The sequence below is a fragment of the Eschrichtius robustus genome, chromosome 5 (assembly GCF_028021215.1).
Source record: "Eschrichtius robustus isolate mEscRob2 chromosome 5, mEscRob2.pri, whole genome shotgun sequence".
Taxonomy (NCBI): Eukaryota; Metazoa; Chordata; class Mammalia; order Artiodactyla; family Eschrichtiidae; genus Eschrichtius; species Eschrichtius robustus.
The window spans coordinates 135,989,759-136,007,110 of record NC_090828.1 but is presented as its reverse complement, the minus strand read 5'-3'; the positions used below and the strand labels follow the sequence as shown (position 1 = coordinate 136,007,110).

Below are 17,352 nucleotides of genomic sequence, written 5' to 3'. Positions count from 1 at the left end.
ATTTTAAAAATAATGTGTGAGACTTAAGTCAAGGTCATAAGCCTATGGATGACCAACTGCTCCAGTGTCATTTGTTGAAAAGGCATCTTAAGTAGTTTTTAATGGGTAAAATCACCTAGACCTGGAGGTGCCGGCTATGGAGGTGCTGCTGAGCACCCCAACAGCCCTTGCAGCCTCTGTGAACCCCCCACTGAGCTTTCTAAGAACCACGCAGTTGTTGATGTTGTGGATCTCAATGGCCGGAGCCAATGAGTCATCACACCTACCTCCCCACCCCTGGACTCAGTCCTACTACTCTGCCCCCAAGCTAGGTGCCCTGAACCATTATACTTGGGTCACAGCACACTCCAGCATGCTCCCACCTGCAGGTGAAAGTTCTTCCTTACTGAAGTCAGTCTGTAAATCTGGAAAAGGTAACTGCCTTCTTCAAATGAGTAGATACATATGCAAGTTTACAGGGATCATGAAGAATCAGGGAAACATGATACCACTAAAGGACCAAAGTAGACTTCCAGTAACTGACCCCAAAGAAATGGCTATCCATGGATTACCTGACAGAATTCAAAATAATTCTTCTAAAGATGCTCAGAGAGCTACAAGAGAACATAGGTAAATAATTTAATGGAATCAAGAAAACAATACAAGAGCAAAATGAGAAGTTAACAAGGAGATAGAAAAAAAAAAATCAAAACAAACAAACAAACAAAAAACCACCAAACAGAAATTTTGGAACTGAAGAGTAAAATGACTGAGCTGAAAAATTCAATAGAGAGCTTCAACAGCAGACTTGACCAAGCAGAAAAATCAGTGAGCTTGAAGACAGATCAATTAAAATTACCCAATCAGAAGGGTAAAAAAAATTTTAGAAAAAGAAAAAGAATTAAAAAGGAAATAAGGCCTATGAAAAACCTTTAAGAGAAAAATTCACACACCATTGGGGTACTGAAGAAGAGGGGTAGAAAGTTTATTTGAAGAGATAGTGGTTGAGAACTTCCCAAACCTGGGGAGAGATTTGGACATCCAAGTTCATGAAGCTAACAGGTCACTCCAAAATTTCAATCCAAAACAATCTTCCCTGAGACACATTGTAATGAAACCATCAAAGATCAAATATAAAGAGATAATTTGAAAAGCAGCAAGAGAAAAAATTTATTTTATACAAGGGAACTGACATAAGGCTATAACAGATTTCTCAGCAGAAACCCTGCAGGGTGGAATAGAATGCAATGATACATTCAAGGTGTATCATTTCCAAAAAAGCTGCCAAACAAGAATACTTTACCCAGCAAAGTTGTCCTTCATAAATGAAGGCAAGATAAAGACTTTTCCTAACAAACAAAAGCTGATGGAGATCATCACCACTATTCCTGGCTTACAAAAATGCTGAAAGGAGTTCTTCAACCTGAAATGAAAGGATGCTATTAAGTAACACAAAAACATATGAAAATATACAACACACTGGTAAAGGTAAATATATAGTCAGATTCAGAATACTCTAATTTAATGATATGATGATGGATTAACCATAGCTCTAGTGTAAAGGTTAAAGGCCAAAATTAATTAAAATAGCTTTAGTTACAATAATTTGATAATGAATACATAATATAAAATATGTAAATTGTTACATCAAAAACATAAATGAGGGTGGAGTAAAAAGGTAGAGTTTTTGTGTGTGATTAAAGCTAAATAGTTATCAGTGTTAAATGGATTGTTATATCTATAAGATGTTTTATGTAATATGGTAACTACAAAGCAAGAACTTACAGTAAATTCACAAAAGGTGAAGAGGAGGGAATCAAAGCATATCACTACACAATATCAATTCACAAAGGAAGGCAGCATGCAAGGTATAAAGGAACAAGGGAACTACAAAACAGCCAGAAAATAATTAATAAGATGGCATTAGTAGATTCTTACCTATCAATAATTACTCTAAATGTAAATCAGTTGAATTCTCCAATCAAAAGACAATGAGTGTCTGGATAGGTAAAAAAACAAGATCCAACTATATGCTGACTACAAGAGACTCACTTCAGCTTTAAGGATACACACACACAGTTTCAAAGTGACAGGGTGGAAAATATATTCCATGAAAGTGGAAAACCAAAGAGAAAAGGGGTAGCTATACTAATATCAGACAAAATAGACTTTAAGCCAAAAATGGTAACAAGAGACAAAAAAGGCCATTATATATAATAAAGAGATCAATTCATCAAGAATTAACCATTGTAAATATATATGCACTCAATATAGGACATCTAAGTATATTGGATTTGAGCCAAACTTTAGAGCAATGGACCTAGCAGACATATACAGAACATTTCACCCAACAGCAGCAGAATACATTCTTCTCAAGTACACATTCTCCAGGATAGATCTTATGACAGTCACAAAACAAGTCTTAGCAAATTTAGGAAGACTGAAATCTTACCAAATATCTTTTCTGAACACAGTGGAATGAAAGTAGAAATCAACAACAGGAGGAAAGTTGGAAAATTCACAAATACGTGGAAATTAAACAACACACTCCTGAACAACCAATAGATCAAAGGAGAAATGAAAAGGCAAGTGAAAAAATATCTTGAAATAAATGAAAGTGGAAACAGGACATACTGAGAAGGGTGGGAAACTGGAAAAGCAGTTCTAAGGGGGAAATTTATAACAGTAAATGCATATATTAAGAAAAAGGAAAGATCTCAAATAAACAACCTAATTTTACACCTCAAAGAACTAGAAAAAGAACAAATGAAGCCCAAAGTTAGCAGAAGGAAGGAAATGACAAAGACCAGAGAAGAAATAAATGGAATAGGGAGGAGAAAAATAGAACAAAATTGACAAACCTTTAGCTAGACTTACCAAGAAAAAAAGGGAGAGAACTCAAATAAATAAAATCAGAAGTTAAAGAGAAGACATTCCAACTGATATCACAGAAATACAAAGGATTATAAGTGACAGCTATGAACAATTATATGCCAACAAGTTGGATAACCTAGAAGAAATGGATACATTTCTGGAAACACACTACCTATCAAGACTGAATCAAGAAGAAATAGAAAATCTGAACAGACCAATAATGAATAAGGAGATTGAATCAGTAATCAAAAACATTGCAACAAAGAAAAGCCCAGGGAAAGATAGTTTCATTGGTGAATTCTACCAAACATTTAAAGAAGAATTAACACCAATCCATATCAAAATTTTCTAGAAATTTGAAGAGGAGGGAACACTCCTAAACTCATTTAATGAGGCCAGCATCACCCTAATACAAAGCCAGATAAGGACACTACAAGAAAAGAAAACTACAGGCCAATATCGCTGATAAACTATAGATGCAAAAGTTCTCAACAAAATATTAGCAAATCAAATTCAACATCACATCAAAAGGACCATACACCATGATCAAGTGGGATTTATCTCTGGGATGCAAAGACGGTTCAACATATGAAAATCAATCAATGTGTACACCACATTAATAGAATGAAAGATACAAATCATAAGATTATCTCAATAGATGCAGAATAAGCATTTGACGAAATACTACATCCTTCCATGATAAAAAACATTTAACAAATCGTGTATAGAAGAAACATACCCTAACAAAATAAAGACCATATATGACAAACCCACAGATAACACTGTACTCAAAGGTGAAAGACTGAAAACTTTTCCTTTAAGATCAGTACAAGAAAAGGATGTCCACCCACCACTTTTATTCACCATAGTACTGGAAGTTCTAGCTGGAGAAATCTGGCAGAAAAGAAATAAAAGTTATCCATATCAGGAAGGAAAAAGTAAAATTGTTTTTGCTTGCAGATGATATGATCTTATACATAGAAAATCCCAAGATTCCACCAAAAACTTTTAGAATTAATCAATGAATTCAGTAAAGTTGCAGGATACACATTTAACATACAGAAATATTTCATTTCTATACACTAACAACACTATATATGAAAAAGATATGAAAAAAGTCCCATTCACAATAGCATCAAAAACAATAAAATACTTAGGAATAAATTTAACTAAGGAGGTGAAAGATCTGTACACTGAATAATACTTTAATGACAGAGATTGAAGAAGACACAAACAAATGCAAAGGGATCTCATGTTTATGAATTGGAAGAATTAATATCGTTAAAATGTCCATACTACTCAAAGCCATCTATAGAATCAATTCCAATGACACTTTCCACAGAAATAGAATGGACAATCCTAAAGTTTGTATGGAACCACAAATGACCTGGAATAGTCAAAGCAATCTTGAGAAAAAAACAAAGCTGGAGACATCACACTTCTTGATTTCAAACTGTGCTACAAAGCTATAGTAAACAAAACAGTATGGTGCTGGCATAAAAACACACATACTAATGGAGCAGATTAACAGCCCAGAAATAAGCCTTTGCATATATGATCAATTAATATTTGACAAGGAAACCAAGCATACTCAAGGGGAAAAGATAGTCTCTTCAATAAATGATGTTGGGAAAACTAGATAACTGCATGCAGAAGAATGATACTGGTCCCAGTCTTACACCACTCACAAAAACTAACTTGAAATGGATTAAAGACTTAAAAATAAGACCTGAAACTCTAAAACTCCCAGAAAAAAAACCAGGAAGAAAACCCCTTGATTTCGGTCTTAGCAATGATTTTTTTTTTTTTTTTTTGGATTTGACACCAAAAGCAAAGGGAACAAAAACGAAAATAAAAAAGTGGGACTGTATCAAACTAAAAAGCTTCTCCACAGCAAAAGAAACCATCAACAAAATGAAAAGACAACCTATGGAATGGGAGAAAATACTTGCAAGTCATATATCTAATAAGGGGTTAATATCCAAAATATATAAAAACACTCATACAACTCAATAGAAAAAAAAAACACCCAAACAATTCAATTAAAAAATGGGCAGAGGATCTGAATAGACATTTTCTAAAGAAGACATACAAATGGCCAGTAAGTACATGGAAAAGGTGCTCAACATCACTAACCATTAGGGAAATGCAAATCCAAGCAATGAGATATCACCTTACACCTGTTAGAATGGCTGTTATCAAAAAGACAAGAAATAACAAGTGCTGGTGAGGATGTGGAAAAAAGGGAACCCTTGTGCACTTTTAGTGGAAGTGTGAATTTGTGTAACCACTGTGGAAAACAGCATGGAGTTTCCTAAGAAATGAAAAATATCAATAGAACTACCATATGATCCATCAATCCCACTTCTGGTTATATTTCCAAAGGAAGTGAAAACAGCCTCTTGAAGACATATCTGCACTCCCATGTTCATTGCAGCATTATTCACAATAGCCAAGATAAGGAACCAGCCCACAGGTCTGTCAACAGATGAATGGATAATAGAATATTATTGAGTCACGAGAAAGAAGGAAATCCTGCCATTTGCAACAACATGGATGGATCATGAAGGCTTTATGCTAAGTGAAATAAGTCAGACAAAGACAAATACTACACGATATCACTTATATGTGGAATCTTAAAAAACCAAAATCATAGAGTAGAATGGTGGTTGTGAGGGGCTAGGGTGTGGGAGAAACGGGCAGATTTTGGTCAAAGGGTACAAACTTCTAGTTAAAAGATGAATCAGTTCTGGAGATCTAATGTACAGCAGTACAGCATGGTAATTATAGTTCATAATACTGTATTATATAATTGAAACTTGCTAAGAGAGCAGATCTTAAATGTTCTCACCACACAAAAAAGTATTTGTGTGACTTGATGGAGATGATTGCTAATGCTATGGTGGTAACCACTTTGCAATATATAAGTATATAAAATCGACATGTTGTTCTTAAACTAACACAATGTCATATGTCAATTTTATCTGGAAAGCTGGAAAGAATATTTTTAGATGTATTCATCACAGTTATTTTAAAATTTATATGAACTCTGACATCTGGATACCTTGTAGATTTGTTTCTGTTGTCTGCTTTTTCTCTTGATCTTGTTTTTGTGTGCCTGATAATATTTGTTTGAATACTGGACACTGTAAATGAAACATAGTAGTGGCTCTAGATGGTATTATTTTCCTTCCGAAAGTATTTATTCTCTCCTTCAGCAGTGATATGGAGTAAGAACAGGTCTCTTCAATTTTGTCAGCGACGGTGGGGCCTTCAGTCTGAGCTCCATCCTCTGTAAGGATCAGTCTGCTGCTGGTACACCCCCTCTTTTAAGCTATAACCTTTCCAACCAATACCCTGGGGTATTTATCAAAGTTTATCTTCCTATGTGGGTTGGGGAGGCCAACTTTTATTTCCCCAGCACACAAATCTCTGATAAATTGCATTTCAGATCCTTTCTGTTTGATTTCTGTCTTTGGAAATCTGAAGCCTGTGCTACTTAAGTATAGGTAGGCACCTTGGAGGAGGGGGAGGAAACAGATGCATTGTGTTTGTTTTATTTTTCTGCACCTCCCTGCTTCCAGGGACCTGGACCCCTCATGTTCTGTGTGGGCAAGCTAGAACTCCAACTTCTGAATTCGCAGTTCCATGATATTGCCAAAGCTGTCTTGGCTTCTCCACACTTGGCGGTCATCCTTGGCGCAACCCTCACGCCTGCCTCTCAACCTGATCTGCTGAGCTGGCCAAGCTTGGGGAAGCGCACGGCAGGATAAGGGCTCACTGCAGAGAGTTCTCTTCACTTGGAGACCTTGGGCGCAGAGGACCTATTTGTCTGGTGCCCTAAACAGACTTCCTGTCTTGTCTTGCTCTTTTGATGTGCTTTATTTTTAGCTGCCCTAGGTGGGAGTGTTGATCTGCTCCGAGCTGCCTGTCACGGCCAGAAATCCTTCAGAGCCAATGCTTTGCCTGACTCAAAAATCCTTAATCTTTCTTCTCTAGCAGAATGCAATAGCTAGTTTTCATGCAAATATGCCCACAAATAATGAAAAATCTGTTGATAAGAGATACATGCATACAGACAAACATACTTCATATAAATTATACTCAGGGTCTTTTGCTTTTACTGCAGGCACCAGAAAATAGTTGCCTCGGATACGTTTGAGGTAGTGGTTTAAGTCCCAATTTGAATAAAAATAGGAAAACAACATCACAGCCAAGGGAGCTTGACTTTTTCTATGCCCTGGGTGGTAACCAGCTTTCACAGACATGCAGAGAACCACAGTCCCCTGGAAGGCCAAGACCGCTGCCTAGGGGCTCTGCCCACTCATTCAGAATGGCTGTAGGTCCTCACCGTATGCTCTCCCCTAACACCTTATAGCTATGGACTCTTCGCCTTGGGACATGGCCTGCTGCTGACAAAACCCTCCACTGCCTCTCCCCCAGCCTGCCCTGCCCACCTGCTTTCCCTGGAGTCTGTTGGTGGGTTCTTTTCTCAGGCTTGCTTTGGACCCACATGGGCTTGGGAGCCTCTCATTGGCCTCTTACCTGGGCCTCTCCCCACAGCCATATTTCTTGGAGTTCCTGACCCTATCAGGGTCTCTTGCACCTCCTCTGCAATGCTGAATCCTTGATGAAAACACTCCTCCCTCCCTTCCGCCTTCCCTGGCCTCTCACAGTTGAAGACACCACCTCTGGGAGGCCTTCCTGGATTCTTGGCTGGGTGAGCTGGAGATGCCTGCAGCTGGGTGCCCACAACTGCCCTTGGCTGTGGTACCCTCTGCCCAGGCTGCTGTTTATGTTCTGTTCATGTCTTGCCCTGGTCTCTGTAGTGTTCCCCGCACCCCGCCCACCCCCCTAGGGAGTGGCCCTCATTGCTAGATAGTGATGCTGAAGTCAGCCTGCTTCCAGCCTGGCCGCCAGCTCCAAGGAGGGAGCACCGGCAGGGCCAAAGGAGACAGGAAACCCTGTTTTAGGAGCTGGGCCATGGGCCCCAGCAGGATTTCAGTGGGCTGCAGGAGGCGAAGGGAACAAGGCACTGAATTTGGACCCACAGCATGAGCAAATATAGGATGGCAAATATGAACCCAGTGGGCATACCAACCTGGCTAGCGCATCTCAACCCACGCTCTGTGCTCAGATGGGGAAACAGATGCAGAGGGGGGAACCTAGAACCTCAATGTCAGAGCCAGGATTCAAGTCCAGGATCTGGGCTGCCCGTCCACAGCTCTGGCCTCAGACCTGCTTCCTTTCAGCCCCCAGGAGCTGACCTGCAGACCAGGGCCCTGGATCTGGGCGTGGCCTCCCATTCAGTCTCTGGGGAGAGCCTGGGCCAAAGCTGAGAGCCTGGGGAATCAGTGAGGAGGGGCACAGGGTTGAGGCAAAAGGGCAGAGCCGTGCCTGGGGGTCCCGGGGGTTCCATTTAACTCGGCAGCCTTGGGGACTGAGAAGGAAAGGGATCTGGAGGGGGATGGAGCAGGACAAGGCCACATTCTCCCGCAGGCAGAGCCGGTATATTTCATCGTCAGCAGCACCAGTGATCCACCGGCGACCTGGGAGGCGCCAGGGTGGACATCCTGGCCAGGACGTGGGTGAGGTCTGCTACTGGTGTGACTTGGAGCCTGTTTTCTGGTTTCTTCAGCTAGTTCCAGCTCTTGCTGGGGCCTCCAGCTGGCCCCTTACCACCTCTGTTCCACACCTAGACATGGGGACGCCCCGAGGGAGCCAGGCCGTTGCTGCCCTCATCTCTGTTGGAATCAGGTGAGGCTAGTGTGATCCTGCAGAACTGTGGCTGCTGGGACCAGGGGAGGGATCTTTCTGGAAGGAAAGGGTGGTGGCCTGGCAGGAAGAGGGTGAGGACGTGAGACAGTCCTCGCGGGCCCGCATGGGGAGGGTCGCAGTGTCGACTGCCACTGTGCAGGACCCCGCAGGAGGCGGATGGCACAGTCCATCAGAATACGAGGAGGGTATTTTAATAGAGGCTGTTTACAAAGCATGGGCGTAGGGAAACCCCAAGAGAGAGTGAGGTCTCCCGGGCCTCAGAACTTCGGAACTGTTACCACCCCAGGTTGGAAGGGTCGGGGGAGGGAGAGTTACCAGAACCCAGAGACAAGAGAGCTTCCTGACAGCACCTGAGACCTTTGTTCAGTTGACAAGCGGCCTGCTGGGTCCCTGCTGAGAAAGGAGAAGCAGGCCTGCTTCTGCCTCTGACCTCCTGCTGGCCAAACCCAACCAGGAGCAGAGGGCAAGGGGGCGTGTTGGTGGTCTGTGCAGTCAGGGAGCAGGGTGGCAAAGGGTGGAGGGGTCGCTGCAGAGGGGTGATGACAGCTATGGGTAGGGGACACTTTGCGGATCAGGTGGAGACTTGGGGCATGGCTACTGCACTGTCCTGGGTGCCTGGCCCTGGGTGGGTCTGCTCGCACTGGGGGCTGATGGTGGCCCTCCTGAGTCCTGGCCCTTGATCCTACACTCCTTTGGATGTGAGGCCCCGGGAGCCAGACTTGGGGTCGCTAGCCTTGCTGCCCCCAGGCCGACACAGCTTCCCCTCCATGGGAGTTCTGGATGCCCCGGGACCTCCTTTTCTGCCTCCTTCTCCTTCTTCTTTTTCTTCTTCTCGAACCAGAAAATGTAACATCTGGGCCAGGAATCAGGGTGGAGATGGGTCAGTCTAGGAGTAGGCATGTCTTCCTTGGGGATGCTGGGGCTTGGAGCAGACACTCACCCACCTCCAGCTAGGGCCGCCAGGGGCAGAGCAATGCCGAAGCTCACAGCCCACACGAAGTTCCTCCTGGTCCCTGCGGGGGGTGGGAAAGGGGGAGCCAGTGTTTGGGCAGCAGGCGGGGCCATCTCAGCTCTGAGAGGAGACTGCATTCTCTCCTTTAATTCACCCACTCAGTCACTTGTTTGCAGACACTGAGCACCTACTGTGTGCCCACCTACATCTAAGGATGAGTGAGACAGGATCCCTGCTCTCTAGGAGGGAGACAAGCAAACGATTCTGCTGTGGTGTCCCAGGGAAGCGGGACAGGGCAGGGAGGAGGAGTGATCTGGGAGAGCACCCATGAGCCTGGAGAGTGGGAGCTGGTCAGGGAAAACTTCTCGGGAAACAGGACTTCTGAGCTGGATTTTGAAAGACAAGTAGGAGTTCAGTTCAGATGGTCAAGGGGCCAAATTATGTTCCAGGCAGAGGACACAGAGTGTTCAAGGACAGAGGCATGAAGCCGTTTGTCCAGCGTGTCAGCAGCTCCATGTGGCTGGGGAGGGGGGAGGTGAGCAGGGCCTCCCGAGGAGGGGGGTGGACTTTATCTGGGGGACCCTGGGAAAGTTATAACAGGAAGGGTCGGAGGTAGACTGGCTCCTCGGGAAAGGGTTCTTTGATTGCAGAATAAGATGGGGCCAACAGGGTCTCGGAAGCCAGTTAGGAGATGCTGCCATAATCCAGGTGAGAGGTGAGGCTGCCTGAGGAGTGGTAGATGCTGGAAGGACCATATGGCAACACACTGAAGAATTGTTTAGCAACACCTGGTGACTACACGCACTGAGTAAGGGGGAGGGGACTCCTGGTTTAGGAGGTCGAGAGCTTGAGCAGGACATTTGCTGAGAGGGGTCCTGAGGGAAGAGCAGATTTGGGGGTGGAGATGGGTTTGGACATGTCCCCAGGCATGCTGGTTTTGAGGACCTGATGGACCCCCAGGGGGCATGTCCTAGAGACAGGCGGCTCTGAAGCTGGACACGTGGAATCCAGACATCTTGGGAGGTGCTACCTTCCCCAGGGAGGATGGAGAGCAAGAAGGGGTAACGGTATAGACAAGAAAGACAGTCCAGACAGAGACAACAATGGACTTGGAGGTGGAGGTGGGGAGGCTGCAGGCCAAGATGGCTGGCCGGCCACTGACCTGGGCAGAGAGTGGCGTCTTGGCAGGTGAGGAAGTGTGTCTTGCAGTTGGCACAGTTGATGACCTCCAGTGTGGAGCGGCTGTCTGAGAGAGAGAAGGGGCAGGAGCCTTAGCGAGGGCCTTCACCCTCCCTCAGCCTTCACCCAGGCCTGGTCCCCAAAATACTCACCACAGGACTCGTTGCAGGCTGCCCGGGAGGGTGAGACGGTAGAAAGACTGAGGTTCTGGGCAGACAGAGCCGGGAGAGGTCGGGGTGTGAGCAGGAAAAAAGCTGGGAGAAGGTGTGGTCAGGCGCCCTGGGTGAGGGAAGGGTGAGGTCTCCTGGGGAGGGGCCTGGGGGCGGGGAGCTGCAGATTGGACTCTGCCTCCTTAGGTCTCCGGGAGGTGAAGGGCTGGGGGGCAGGCAAGGGCCAGCCCCACCTCTCACCCTTCTCCTTCATCTCTTCAGATAGGTCCTCCAGATGCTTGGAAAACTGCTGCTTCAGGACATGAACCTCTTCCAGAAGTGATGGTTTATCTGGGTGGAGCAGGAAGGAAGAAGCCATCTACATTTCATAGGTGGAATCAATAACTTTCTCAAGGTTGGGAATTCAAACCAGGTTTTTCAGACAGAAACTCTGTAGTGCACACAGATAGTTGCTGTCTCCGACCCCACCCTTCACAACACCTCCGCACCCCTGGCTAGTGGTCTTCTGGGAATGCCTTGGAGGGCCAGGTTTTGTCAACCCAAGCCCTGGGGCCCTAAGACACTAGGCTTCCTCACCATCTCGAAACTTCTTAATGGCTTTATCTATGTGAGTGAATAATGTTCCTGCTGCTTCCTCCAAATGGTCTTGACCTGAGAATGGGATTTGGGACAAAGGGAAGTCAGGGGACTAAGATCCTGGGCCAGGTAAAGGGGTCAGCCCTGACCCCTGGTCTCCTGGCTGCGCCTCACCAAGATACCAGGATTCGAGGAAAGCATGAGTGTCCAGAAATAGAGAGTGGAGGCTGTGGGAGAGCTCCGCAGGTGGCCCTGGGGTGCCCCAAAGAACCTGCAGGTCATAGTCTATCAGTGCAGGCAGCTCTGGCCAGCAGTGGAGGCAGCTCTTCCCAGTGGCGGTGGGCAAGAGACAGCTAAGGAGGAGAAGTAGCATCTTCTGGGGTCTTCCCTCAGTGCCCGTACCACACTGCCTGGCAGTTCTACACGGAACGCTGGCACCCTGTCTCCCTGGGAACCACATTCTCTTTGCAGAACAAAAGTAAATTCCACAGGGTGAGGTGAAGGCCAGCCATGGCACAAACTCAGGCTTTGACATCAGAGCCAAGTGAGGACCTTGATATCCTTCTCTGAAGGTGGGGTCTCCGATCCTCATTGAGGACGGTTCTTGTGAGGATCACAGAGATGGCTGTGCTGCTTGTGGCTGGTCCTCAGCCCCCCCCGATGACATTTACTATGTATGGAATAGTTCACAGGCTGAAATTTGGAAGGCCAGGAGAGAGCAGCATAGAGAGAAGGTTAGTTGTTTAAAGAGTCTGCATCACTTTTCCACATAGAAGTGGTCAGCCATGGGAAGCTTATGGAACATATGTCTTTTTCGTGGCGCATATACACTGGCTGCTGTCTTGTGTCTGGTCAAGCCAGAGGGGCTTCAATAGCTATTCCCATTACAGTGTAGGCAGACAGTGTAGACAGAATGTAGACAGAGCGTGCATGAGAGTACAGAGAAAGAAGCCGTCTCTAGGACAGCAGTTCTTATGTGCAGTGGGCCTTGAAGAAAAGCAAAATTCCTTACTCTTCTGTAAAGAAAAAGCCAGTGGGATCCTTGTCACTCCTCAGCTGATAAGCTTTCCCCTTCCATGCTGTGCTTTCAGAACCAGCTTGAGTTCCTCAGGCTGAACTATGGGTAGCTGAAAGCCACCAGGCATTTGAAGAACGCTTTTAGTGTGAACAAGAGGCAAAACAATGTCAAGAATTCAAAACAGAAGCAAACAAAAACCACAGGAAAAAAGAAGGGTACAAAAGATATGGTGGGAAGCAGAAGAAAATTTAGAACCCCACCATAATTAAATAGACAAAATATTGCCTTCCCCAGGCGAGAAGAAGCTGCTGTGTAAAAGAAAAAGTCTGAAAATAAGAAAGTTATTAGACATTAAAAATATAATAGCAGGAATTTAAGAATTCCATAGATATGTTGGGAGATAAACTTTCAGAGGTCTCTCAGACAGAAGTACAGAAAAATAGAGATGAGAAATAGGGAAGAAAAGATAAAATTAGATAATCTATGAAGTCCAGGTCTAACATTGAGCTAATGTAAGTTTCAGTAGGAAAGAACAGAGAAAATGGAGGGGAGAAAGTTATTTGCAATAGAAGTTGGGTGGAAGAGATTAACATATACACATTACCACATATAGAACAGGTAATCAACAAGGACCTATTGTACAGCACAGGGAACTCTACTCAGTATTCTGTAATAACCTATATGGGGAAAGAATCTGAAAAATAATGGATATATATATACATCTGAATCACTTTGCTGTACACCTGAAATGAACATGATATTGTAAATCAACTATACTCCAATATAACATAAACATTAAATTAAAAAAAAGTAGTGTGGGAAGTATATACAGGGAGGAATTTTGTCTTATAGGGAGAGAGATGCAGAGGGCGGGCATCAAGTTTAGCTAGAAGAAATAGCAGGGCTTCCCTGGTGGCGCAGTGGTTGAGAATCTGCCTGCTAATGCAGGGGACACGGGTTCGAGCCCTGGTCTGGGAAGATCCCACATGCCGCGGAGCAACTAGGCCCGTGAGCCACAACTACTGACCCTGCGCGTCTGGAGCCTGTGCTCCGCAACAAGAGAGGCCGCGATAGTGAGAGGCCCGCGCACCATGATGAAGAGCAGCCCCCACTTGCCGCAGCTAGAGAAAGCCCTCACGCAGAAAAACGAAGACCCAAGATAGCCAAAAATAAATAAATAAATAAATTAATTAAAAAAAAAAAAAAGAAGAAGAAATAGCAGCTGAATTGGTAAATTCAGGCCACAGTAGTCAGATGGGCTCTGAGATGACAGGGTGATTCTGAGTACTGCAGAGCTGTTGCTTTTTCACTGGCTGTGGACATTCTGGGGGTTAGAGAATTAGCTTGCTTTTTTCTACTTAGGCAATACTTCTGGAAAGGAAGGCCCTGATTCCCTAGAACCAAAGCTGGGAAATACGGGAACTACTTCCCCTGATACCCCAGGTGGGGCTCAGAGCTGCGCAAACATGCAAGCCTGCTGCTTATGGTGTTCATTGTCACCTCTGAGGTTGCCCCACCCAGCTTGCATGTGGGGGAGGAGAGAATAGGGAACTGACAGAAATGATACAAGGAGAAAATTTTAGAATTGAAAGACATGAATTTCTAGATTGAGAGGGCCCACTGAGAAGGCATCCAGTGGTTATGAATAAGAAAAACCACACCAGGAGAAAAGGGAACCCTCCTACGCTGCTGGTGGGAATGTAAATTGGTGCAGCCACTATGGAAAACAGGCTGGAGCTGCCTTAAAAAGCAAAAAATAGAGCTACCATATGATCCAGCAATCCCCACTCCTGGGCATATATCCAGAAAAGGCAAAAACTCTAATTAAAAAAGATACATGCACCCCAATGTTCATAACAGTGCTATTTACTATAGCCAAGACATGGAAGCGACCTAAATGTCCATCAACAGATGAAAGGATAAAGAAGATGTGATTGATATATATATATATATATATATATATATATATATATATATATATATACATATACACACAATGGAATACTACTCAGCCATAAAAAAGAATGAAATATTGCCATTTGCAGCAACGTGTACGGATTTAGAGATTATCATACTAAGGGAAGTAAGTCAGACAGAGAAAGACAAATATTGTATGCTATCACTTGGAATCTAAAAAATAATACAAATGAACTTATTTACAAAACAGAAACAGACTCACAGACACAGAAAACAAACTTATGGTTACCAGATGGAAATGGGGGTGAGGGATAAATTAGGAGTATGGGATTAACAGATGCACACTATTATATATAAAGTATCAATAGCTGAATGACAAGGATCTACTGTATAGCACAGGGAATTATATGCAATATCTTGTAATAACCTATAATGGAAAAGAATCTGAAAAAGATATATATATATTTATATATATAGAACTGAGTCACTTTGCTGTAAACTTGAAACTAACACGGTATTGTAAATGAACTATAATTCAATTAAAAAAAAAAAAAAAGAAAAACCACACCAAAGTACAGAGAAAAAGCAGACCATGTACAATGGACTAGTAATCAGAATGTTTTCAGGCTTCTCAAGAGCAATGTAGGAAAGTGGTAGAGAATGGAGCAATGCTTTCACAGTCTGAGAAAAATATTTGCATCTTAGAATTCTATGCTCAATAAAACAACAGTCAAGGAGAAGAAAGACTAATGATATTTCAGGCAGGCAAGGGTTAAAATTGACCTCTATTACCTTTTCTTAGAAAGCTGTTGGAGGATGTGCTCCAACTAAACAAACACATCAAGCAAGAAAGATGACATGGAATTCAGAAAATGGAGACTGTAATCCTACAGAGGAGTGAAGAGAATGTCTATGGTAACAGTCAAGAGACACCCCAGGATGACAAACAGTCCAAACTGTTTGCCTCTCCTGGGTAGAGAAAGGTCTGGAGTGGGTGGCCTAGCTCAGCTCCCTCTGAGCATTGGGTTCCTTTCCTGGCTTGCTTTGGTCTCCTTTACTCTCTTCTGCTTTTCTCTGGCAGGAATTGTCTTTTCTCAAGTTAGAAGTGGTAAGGTTCAAGACCCAGGCTTTTGTTTTGGGGGTGAAATGATAGGGTAGGTATTTAGAGTGCTTTGGCATTAGGCCATCAGAAAACCCTCACAAAAGTCAAAGGAGTATTCTACAAGATGCAGTCACACTTGGTAGAATTCTACACTGATGTTTGGGCTAAAGCTCTAAAGTGTTCAAGAGCCTTCCTTTTCATTGGTTTGTGCTCTTCCTTTGGGCAGCTTTCGAGCAGGGCAGGATTCAGGAGTCACTCTGTCCCTGGCACAATATCATTTCCATTCCCCCCCACATTCTTAGCTTCAATCTGTGAAAGTGGTACTGACCCTTTGAAGGGGCATTTAAACACAGAATCATAGAGACTGTGGGCTGGAAGAGCTTTTAATGCAACTCATGACTATGGTTTGTTTTCTAGTCTCCACTTATTTACCCTGATTTCTCTCCTAGTTTCCCATTTAATTCAATTGTATGTTGTGTACTTGGAATTAATTAAAAATTTGGAATGAATTAGGAGTCTAAATAATAAATGCAGTCCTTTCCATTTCTAGGCATCTTGGGTGTTAGAACTTTCTTCCTGTTTTTTTTTTAGCATCTTTATTGGAGTATAATTGCTTTACAATGTTGTGTTAGTTCCTGCTGTATAACAAAGTGAGCCAGCTATATGTATGCATATATCCCATATCCCCTTCCTCTTGCATCTCCCTCCCACCTCCCCATCCCACCCCTCTAGGTGGTCACAAAGCACCGAGCTGATCTCCCTGTGCGATTCAGCTACTTCCCACTAGCTATCTATTTTACATTTGGTAGTGTATATATGTCAATGTTACTCTAGAACTTTCTTCCTTATGTTGAGATCCCATCCATCTTGTGCTTCGGGTCACTTGGGGATGTCTAATACCTCTGACATAGGACAGCTCATTCAGTGTTTGAAGACAGAAATTAAGCCTCTTCTTTTGAGATCAAACATCTTTTCTCCAGCCCAAGAGCTCCTTGAGCCCATCTTAGAATCTGGTTTCTTGCCTCCCCCCATTCTGATTGCTCTCCTTTTGAACCACCCCCATTTGCCTTTGGCAGGACAGAATGTGCAACTGAATATTCTTTGACCTTGGGGAGGTTTGTGTTTGTGTCCTCCTACTTTCCCTACTGGTACAGATTTCCCCACATGTTCATTTTGTATTGCATACTAATGGCCCCAAACTTAGTGGCCTAAAACAACAATCATCTATCATCTCATGGTAGAAGTTTGGGGTCAGTTAAGCCAGGTGCTCTACTCAGGGTCTTACAAGGCTGAAATCGTGATGTTATATATCATTACCTAATCACAGGAGTGAAATCCTCCATATTCACAGTGCTGCGTCCTGCTCAAGTGGGGAGGATTATTATTGGGTGTGGACACCAGTGGACAGAAATCTTGGAAACCATCTCAGAATTCTTTCTACTAAAACAGAGCAGGACCCTGTGGGGCTCCTGGGCATGGAAGCCTTTCTGTGTCCCTCATTTCTTGTTTGTAGGGATTAGACTCCAGCCTCCATAAACTTCCCTGAGTTCCAAAGGGAAGGTTCCAACAGTTGCTAATCAGGGATGGAAGGGGTGCATAGACAAGGGAGGAGCAGTAAAGAAACAGTAGTGCAGCCTCAGGGGCAGGGTCCTGGTTCCTTCTCAAGGGACACACATAATATCTTTGAGCTCTTCTACAGGACTAAAATCCCCAACAAATGGAAGATGTTAGCATTCTTCATTCCAGAGAAGACCAGTTTGATAACATTGAGAAGCTCATCAGGAGACCACCTGAGGACAGATTAAAG

General features: G+C 43.9%; 1 protein-coding gene across 1 annotated transcript in view; it reads right to left on the bottom strand.

Annotated features, from left to right (window-relative positions):
- The window catches only part of TEX51 (testis expressed 51), a 146,699-nt gene extending 134,818 nt beyond the window's left edge, over nucleotides 1-11,881 (bottom strand). The window contains exons 1-6 of the mRNA XM_068543693.1: nucleotides 11,683-11,881; nucleotides 11,509-11,583; nucleotides 11,173-11,262; nucleotides 10,746-10,829; nucleotides 9,572-9,644; nucleotides 9,424-9,484 (exon numbers count right to left, since the gene is read on the bottom strand). Of these exons, the coding sequence (XP_068399794.1) occupies nucleotides 9,424-9,484; nucleotides 9,572-9,644; nucleotides 10,746-10,829; nucleotides 11,173-11,262; nucleotides 11,509-11,583; nucleotides 11,683-11,881 (582 nt within the window). The remainder of the gene's footprint in view (nucleotides 1-9,423; nucleotides 9,485-9,571; nucleotides 9,645-10,745; nucleotides 10,830-11,172; nucleotides 11,263-11,508; nucleotides 11,584-11,682) is intronic.
- Between the last annotated feature and the right edge of the window lie 5,471 nt (nucleotides 11,882-17,352).